Raw genomic sequence first — 9,169 nt, 5'->3', positions numbered from 1 at the left:
AATTGTTGTGCTTTCTCAAGTCTCTGTAATAGTGAAGATTACTCAATCATTAGAAAAAAGGTTAACTAAAGCTAAAAAGGATGTGGCTGACATGAAGCGACTTATAGCCTTGGTTGATATTGATGTTGATGATATGGTTGCTGATGACACCCCATCAAACTCTCCAGGTGATAATCCTCTTACACCTCCACCTCCATCAATAAATCTTCCTCCACCATCTCATCCTCCTCCTCACATTCCTTCACCACCACCTAATTCTCTTCCCTAATTTGATGTTGTCAAAAAGGGGGAGAATAATCAAGAGATACCTAATCAGCAAATGAAAATGGTGGTAATTTCCTTCTCATCCTGAGATGTCTAAAACTGCAAGGGTTGAAACTGACCTTCAAAAGGAAATTGTTGAAGTTGACATTCCAGACACTGATACAACAACTGATCAACCCATTCTAGACACTGGTCATCAATTAGAGACCGGTGATTATGAAGGGTTCCTTGATCTTGGTTCATGGCACAAGCCGTTGTTTATACTTTTCATTTGAATGTCGCCTACCCTGACTCATATTTTGAGAGGGGGGGGGGGGGGTCCTCAAGGAACTAATAGTGACATTGATTATGATAATGATCAGCTCAATCCTCGAAAGAGGAATGCTTCCTTCTTAAGGGGAGCTCATGATGCTGAAGATAGAAGTTCTTCCACTGCTGGTGATCCTTCAGTACCCCCTCCTTCCAAAAAAAAGCAAGAAGAGCAAGCTTATCTTTGATCTGATTGAATTGGCTAAAAATGGAGTTTCATTGTTGATGAAGTAAGAGAGATCATGATTGAAAATAATGTTGCTATTCGACAAAAGAAAGAAGCTAGAAAATGAGAACATATGTCTGCTAAACTTGCTCAAGCTCTTGCTTCCGTTGATGAAAGCTCTAATGATCAAGTCAAGAAAATTCAGCTCTTTAATAACAGTGTGGAGAAACAACACAGGGTTTCAGACCTAAATGACCGGATCGATAGGAAGAATTATGGAGACATTCTAACTCGAACAACAAAGTTTGGTCCCATTATCACCTTCCTCATGTTCTGGATCATTTTCATCATGCATCTCATGCACCTGTATTGATTCCTCCTCTTCGTAATTATCCGAAGTAGAACCTTCTTCTGAACATCCATCACATGTATTACTATTAGACATCCACATTGATGTCTCTCAAATCCGAATTATATACTTCTGATCATAAACATTTACTAAAGAAGCCGTTGAAATTATACATTTCATCTTTGTTGAAATACAATCACCTTTAATCCAAGAGCAATACAATCACCTTGATCATCATCTAAAAATAATACCTCTCCTCATATCTATTTATGAAACTCGGAGGATCAAAATTCAATCATATTTTATTTATGAGAAATCACATTTTCTCATATTTTTTCTTCCTTGTGCTTTTCATCATATTTAATAGAATTGATAAATTTTTATTATATTTATCATCATTTAAAAGTGATAGGAAAAAAATAAAATAAAAGGTTGTTTAATTTCTTTTATTTATTGTGTTTAGCAACAGTTGAATGAGATGTAAATGAGTATTGGTTTTGTTTATTCGACATGCTTTTAAAGTGGATGGCACAAAAAACAATGATAAACCAGATATTTATAAGTACCATATATGGAAAAGAATACCACTAATTGCATTATCAAATTGTTATATAAATGTAATTGTGGAGAGCTAAATACACATACATTTATATATGTATAGTTATAGTTTGGACCAATGTGCATGGGGTCCACAACTGCTGTCGGCTTGTAGTCACAGGCCCCCATATAAATCAATGAAGCAGGTACATGAACTCCATAGTCCGTCCATACAAATACAAAATCATCATAGAGAGGACTCCTCCTCCTCCTCCTACTCTCTGTTCTTTTGTGCTTCAATTGAATCTTCTTCCCGTTTCTTAATTCTACCTTCGTGCTGCCTTTATGTTACTTCCACTTGCTACTGGTTTTGCAGCTTGGTTTTTGGCTTCTTAATGTGAAAAAACACTCGCTTTTTCACCTTTGAAAGTCAATTGGGGTGTGTGTATCTTTAACCTCAGAGCTCTCAAGTTTCTTGAGAGGAGAATAAAAAACCAGAAAAAAAATATATATATATATCATCTATTTTTTAAAAGAAAACGAGAAATGTATGCTGAGACTGGCCTAATGTTTCCTTATTTTCAGAACTTCTCAACTGATGTTCAACAATTTGATGATTTCTGTCACTCACAGAAGTCTATTACTTGCTTGGTAATTCCATTTACGGTCTTTCTTTTTCTCTCTATTAATCGTACTCTGTTAAATCCGTTCTTCTTTCCATCACCTTGAATGCTGTATTTGATTAGGTCTTATATATATATATGCATGTATGATTTAGGGTTTTTGAGATTTTTTATTGAAATGCATGGTTACTTTATCGTATATTATGTGTTACTTAGTGTAGCAATTAAACCTCCGAAGATGGGTTCTTGGTGGTTTTTGACTTGTTGCTATCTTCTTCATTCCTGAGGGATTAAGAAATTAACTGATTCATGAACTTATTTTAGTTATCAAGAAACCCCTTTTGAATTCCTTCAGGAACTGGCGAAGATTTCAAGAAATGCTCAAGAAATTTCTTGGCAATCAAAGAGAGTTGTGTGTGGATGTATATATTCGTTCTTTCCCATTGTGAAAGGGTAGTGAGAATCGTTGATTAATGTCCATTTCAGTGTTGTTTTCCAATGTTCTTGAATAGAAGGGACATATTCAGCTATCTTATTGTTTACCCATTCCTCAATTTGTTAATATCTGATGTCAACTTGTATTAAAGATTCACCTTTTCACCGCACTCACCAGAACTCAAATCAACCAAAAAAAAAAAAAAAAGTAGGATAAATGGAAAAGCTAAAGCAAAGGTACCACTTCTATAGTAATTTGCTCCAATAGTTTTGATTTACGGAAATTATAATCTCACTAAAGGCAATTGACCTCATAAAGTTGCTTTTGATCTTTCTCACTTGTTTAAATGCGAGCCAGTGCGCTACAAGCCAACCCCATAATATTCTTGAGTGTTCGTAAGTCTTACCTCACCATCGGTTTCCATTTTCACAAAAAAAAATTAAAAAAAAAAAAATCGTCTGCTTCATTACATTGTCTCTAATGGATCAAGTTGTAGTAGTTTAACCCTAAAATCAGACCATTGGGTCTTTACGATAGTGGAGGGTAGTTATTCTCTCACGATTTCTTCTTAAAAATTCAATTTTTGTTCTCTGTTTGCTAGCTAAGACATTTGGGAATCATGTGTTATTTCATATATGATTGTTCGTTTCTTGATTGATTGTTAAACGAAAGTTCTTGTGGTTTCTAATGAATCTTTATTTGGTATGTTCAGGATAACCTAATTCAGACCTCCAGTATATCAGATTATGATCTTGGGGGCGAAGGGGATCTTTTCAAAGCACCTGAACCTATAATTGAACAACCATTAATCAGCCTTGATCCTATGACATCTGCAATTGCAATGATCACTTGCGGAGAAGACACCATTTCCCCCCAAGAACTCAAAGTTACAGATATCGAATCACTGCAGAACGAAGAGTTTCTGAATGATGTTTTCTATGAATGTAAAAACATCTTGGCTCAAGAAGCAGCAGCAGCAGCAACTGAATCATCACCATTATCTGAAGTCCTAAGTTTCAGTTTCCCGGTGGTTACAACAGATGAAAACAGGGTTGCAAAGGAGAACGTCCATCCATCATGTCAAATCCCAAAAAGCATGAGCGCTGATAGTTTAAACTCAATGGATTGGATCCAAGGCGCTCAAATTAAGCCAAGTTTTCTGAATTTCAGTGAATTAGATTTTGGGAATGCTTATGGTATGCGAAGGGCTTTCAGTGATGGAGACATAAAGGTCATATTCGATTTATTTTCTACATTGATTGTATATGCATATGCATATGCGAATAGAGTTTGTATGATTCAGATTTTGTATTTCAACGTATTAACTAAAAAGAATCTGTAAAGGGGAACTAAACCTTGGCTTTAAAACACCTCGATCTGTTAACTACAAATATTACCACTGCTAAGCAGTGAGCCCAGTTAGTAGAATCAATCAAAAACACAAACATATCTGGTATTGTAGAATCAATCAAGAAAAAGACCAACTTCAGTTGTTCGTTATTGATGGTGGTTTTTCTTTTATGACAGACCCTTGCGGATGCAAACACCAACACGGGACTGATTCAATATCCCCTTGGGCTTGGGCAGCAGCAGCAGCCGCCACTAATCAGTGAGCGTGCCATTGAAGACCGTATGCAAAAGCTCTCAAGATACAGGAACAAGAAAACAAAGAGGAATTTTGGCAGAAAAATCAAGGTAATTATAAATTATCTATGTACCAATACTTGTTCAAATCACATATGCACATTTCCAGACCTGCTTAAGCACAAGTAGTTGGTTTTATTTTTTTATAAATTTGATTTGGTGATTATTGGGTTTTTTTTTTTTTTTTTTCAGTATGCTTGCAGGAAGGCTTTGGCGGACAGTCAGCCAAGGATCAGAGGAAGGTTTGCAAAAACAGATGAATCGGAGATGTTGTTGAGAAAGTAGTGAAGAGGATAGAGAGCTCTAATCAGATCATCAGCATGTAGAAATTATGATAATAGATGAAATGAAGAGAAGAAAATTATTGTGGTAGCTTTGCAATGCCAATGCCACCCGCCCCCAGTGGTCAAAGTCAGAGTGAGTAGGGTTTGCTAAATAAGGAAAGTAGCTAGCTAGCAAGACATAATCATCATCTCTTATTATTTGTAATAATCTTTATAGTCCCCGTAATGCTCCCTCAACTTGTCTTGTATATAAAGTATTTGTTGAATAACTAGTTTTAATTTAAATTCTTGTGCATGTGCGACTCCTTTCAGATCAAAGATAAAATTTGAGTTTCCGGCTATGTACAAAATGATTTCTTTTGGTCATAATTAAGAATCAAATGTTGATTGATCATCATTGATGGGAAAACCCCAACCAGATATGAAAGAGCCTTTCATCCAATCGATATACATACCTTTCATGAAAATGATCATTTTTATGAAAAAACCTCAAGTCCAAACAGAATAAGAAGGTGAAATGGGCCATATCCAGGCCAGTATCCTGCCCCACCCACCCACCTCAATCCTCCTCGTGTTGGATCATTCTTGGCATTGTTTTCCAGTGGAGTCCATACGTGTCACTTACACAACCTATATATATCATCACCTCTGCAAAATTTCCTTCTATAGCTAAGTGAAAGCATCGTACCAATATCAACTCAAACTACAAAATGATTTGGGAAAATACTTATATGGGTAACTATGTTTCAAAATCATTCAAAAAATATCATTTAAGTTTGATGTGTCAAAAAAACACTATCCAAGTAAAGCATTTGTACAACAAACACCTACAAAGTACATTTTTTGTTCAAATTTAACCTTATTGTAACCAGCAATTACCGGTAAAAAATAAGTAAAGGAAAAAAAAAACAAGAGGAAACGACTCAAATGGGTAACTATGTTTCCAAATCGTTCAAAAAACACCATTCAACTTTGGTATGTTCAAAAAACACCATCCAAGTAAACTTTTAGTATAAAAAACACCAACAAATTATATGTTTTGTTCAAATATTACCCACCGGTAACTGACTCTTACAGGGTAAATGATGACTTGGCTTAACTATTATGACATGGCACAATAATTACTGACAAAACAATAAATGATATATTCCTCCTTTGAAAATCAGGTTTCTTCATGAACGAATGACTTATTCTTCTCTTATGATTGCTCTTCTTCTTCTAAAGTGATGATCTCGAACTCAAGTCCAAAACCTTAATTCTTGACTTAAGGCAAAAAGGGCTTCTTTACCCCTGCCTCAATGGGCCTCCCTCCCCCTTAGGCCCAAATCCATAAAAAGCCCAAAAAGGCATCCAAGCCCAATTACAAGGCCTCTAAGGCCCAATATGACCCAAGAACCCCCAACATGGTCTTAAGCCTAAAAAATGACATGCTACAATCAGGTGGGCCCGAGGCCTAAGTTAAACAAGTCCATGCATATGCCCACCATATGCTGAAGCCTCTGCGATCCGGATGTCGAGCTAGTACGCCCGACATACTCCTTGCGTACGTCCAGCGTACTCGGCTAGGGTCAAGAACCGCCAATCTTACGAAGGCCATAACTTCTTAATTCTAAGTCTGATTTCATCATTCTTTATATCCACAGGAACTAATTTAGGCATCAGACAGACATACCGAGGATTATGGCCTTCAGATTGCGATTCTTAGTGTTACCTTAATGCTAAATTAGATTTCATCATTCTAAGGTCCAACCGAGGGTTATGGCCTTTGAAAACGAAATCGCAATCTAATTTGGACCCCAGAATAGCTTTCTGATGCCTAAATTAGATTGCGATTCTTAGTGTTACCTTAATGCTATTCATGCTATCTCTTTTTTGCCTTACCTTACTCTACCTCGGATATCATGTCTTTGGGGTATTTATAGGCTGCTCGTTGTTAGAAGAGTTTACACTCTTGACTGGTCCTTCATTTATTATCTGATCTACAGGCAGGCACGTCTCTTGTCCTTTCCTTGTAATTTTATTGTTTCGTACCATTTCTTTTGCATGTTTCCTGGGATATGATTCCGATACTTGTGTACAATGTATTCAAATTTATATTCGTTTGTAACAATTTGTGGTGTCTGTAATGCCTATTTGTTACTTTCTGCATCATCTGCAAATATGCCAAAATTCTAGATAATTAAAATTATTTACTACTAAAGATACCACATGATTGACACTGATTTACGCATTTGCATGAAGAACTTATATATTAGAAGTATTTGAAAAAATTAATATCAGAATGTAAATATTTTTTAAAATAAAATTTTGAAATAAGAAATGATGAAACATATTAAATGCAATTTACTATCACATTTATTACATTTAATACTTACATATATAAGTATAAGTATTATGTAGTTTTTTAATTTTAAAATTGAAAAAAAAAAAAAAAAAAAAAAAAAAAAAAAAAAAAAAACCCTACTAATTGACATGTGTATATTATTTATTTAAAAATAAAAATATCACACAATGACAAGTATCAAAACTCATGAGAGATTAACATATGACAAAATGGATCTTCATTTATTGTAATATAGTATATTGTATTTATTAGTTTTGTTGGGCAGCCCACTTTTGTAGTGAGCCCATTATACACATTTGTAATCCATTTGTATTATGTGGTAATTGATATACGTGAGAGGCTAATGCCAATTCAAGGGAAAATATTTTCACTAACATGGTATCTGGCTTTTTCCATCCAACTCTTGTTGATTCCTAACTGTGGTCAGCGTTTTCTTCTTGCATCCTCCTTCTGCGCTTCTACTGCCTTCATCTATCTACATCTCTCGACTATCTTTCTTGTGCCTCTCAACACGATTGTAGGTTCATCCAACTCTAAACCTAGCCCCACTGATAAAATATACAACATAACTAACATCAAGTCATATGTACTTCTTCTTCTTGATCGGTTTAACTATGATTCGTGGAAAGAACTCTTCAAAAACCAATACATTGGATACAAGGTTTATGATCATCTTGATGGGACTCCTAAAAAACGATGATCCAAAATGGTAAAGGGTTGACAACATTTTCAAACAATGCATATACGGAACATTTACTCAAAAGAGTATTCAATCCATACTCACAACCGATGCTACAGCTGAGGACGTTTTGAAGACCATTGAAGACTTGTTTCATGAAAATAAGGAATCAAAAGCTATGGAACTCGATGATGAACATCACAATATTACCATTGGAAACTTCACAATCATGGAATATTATACCTGTATCAAATCTATCTCCGACTTGCTTGCCAATATCGGCGCTCCAGTACCCGAACGTAACCTTGTTATTTATGTTATCAATGGTTTGTCTCCAAAATGTGCGCACGGTGTCACCACCATTCGTCATCAGAATTCATTTCACATGTTTCTTGAAATGCACTTTGTGCTTACTTTTGAAGAACGCTCAATGCTAAAGGACCACACTCATCTTGTTCAAGCTACACATCGTGATAATGCCTGCTCCCCCATTGTTTTAAATATCGAGCATCAAAATAGATAGCAAAACTCCTAGCTCAATAAATTTTGTAGTCGAGGTGTTGGCCGGAACCATCGTGGTAGAGGCATGCATAATGGGGGAAGAAGTGGCGGTCGGCAGGGCAGGTCCGGCGTTGGTGGATACACTCGTGGTCAAACTCCTTGGGGTGAGTATTATCCTTCAAAGATGCCATATATGTAAAAACAGCAACAACATGGGTTGTTTTCTTCTCCCATAAATCATATGGTTCCATTTCCCAATTTAGCATCTGGCCTACCTAGTCTCAATTAGCCTTGATAGCATTCGAGTGTAGCCCAACAACAAGCCTTTTTTTCTATGGTTCCTCAACCCAATAGGAAGCCCTATAACTGACCATGGTTTACAGTTATATGATTCTCATGGATAGGTTGTCCTACCTTTAGACAATCCACTTCTAGTTATTGTGTATTCCTTAGACAGAATCTTCTCTACCGGTCTTCCAAGCGACATGATACCATTTCGAGGTCTAGTGCTGAAGTTGAGTATCATGGTGTTGCAAATGTCGTTGTCGAAACCAGTTGGCTTCTTAACCTACTTCGGGAGATCTTTTATCCCCTTCTAAATTTTTTTCTGGTTTACTACGACAATGTTAGTGTCGTTTACTTATCCACTAATCCGATTTAACAACAGCACACCAACCACATTGAGATTGACATACATTTTGTGTGTGATAAAGTGGCTTTAGGGAAAATCTGTATTCTTCATCTTCTATCTTCATCACAATACATTTATATCTTTACAAAGGGGCGAATGTTCTTCGTGTTGTGAATGTCGTTGTCGAAACCAGTTGACTTCTTACCCTACTTCGGGAGCTCTTTTACCCCCCTCTAACTTCTACTCTTGTTTACTATGACAATGTTAGTATCTTTTACTTGTCCACCAATCTGGTTTAACACCAACACACTAATCACATTGAGATTGACATATGTGATAAAGTGGCCTTGGGGCAAATCTGTGTTCTTCATGCTCCATCTTCATCACAATATGTTGATATAT

General features: G+C 36.1%; 1 protein-coding gene across 3 annotated transcripts; it reads left to right on the top strand.

Moving 5' to 3' along the window:
- Positions 1–1,807: 1,807 nt before the first annotated feature.
- Positions 1,808–4,897, top strand: LOC145028651 (uncharacterized). Of its 3 annotated transcripts, XM_078977387.1 has the most exons (5): positions 1,808–1,831; positions 2,211–2,276; positions 3,397–3,915; positions 4,212–4,379; positions 4,521–4,897. In XM_078977387.1, the coding sequence occupies exons 1-5, from the start codon at positions 1,823–1,825 to the stop codon at positions 4,611–4,613; spliced, it is 855 nt and encodes a 284-aa protein (XP_078833513.1). In that variant the 5' UTR covers positions 1,808–1,822; the 3' UTR covers positions 4,614–4,897. The 3 variants fall into 3 exon arrangements, with proteins under 3 accessions (XP_078833513.1, XP_078833515.1, XP_078833514.1); XM_078977389.1 differs by lacking the exon at positions 2,211–2,276; XM_078977388.1 differs by lacking the exon at positions 1,808–1,831 and having other exon boundaries at positions 1,844–2,276.
- The last annotated feature ends 4,272 nt before the right edge of the window (positions 4,898–9,169 follow it).

Source organism: Lactuca saligna, chromosome 2, assembly GCF_052625555.1.
Source record: "Lactuca saligna cultivar CGN05327 chromosome 2, ASM5262555v1, whole genome shotgun sequence".
NCBI classification, from domain to species: Eukaryota; Viridiplantae; Streptophyta; class Magnoliopsida; order Asterales; family Asteraceae; genus Lactuca; species Lactuca saligna.
Note: the sequence above shows the minus strand (reverse complement) of the source record. Positions and strands in the feature narration are given on the sequence as shown.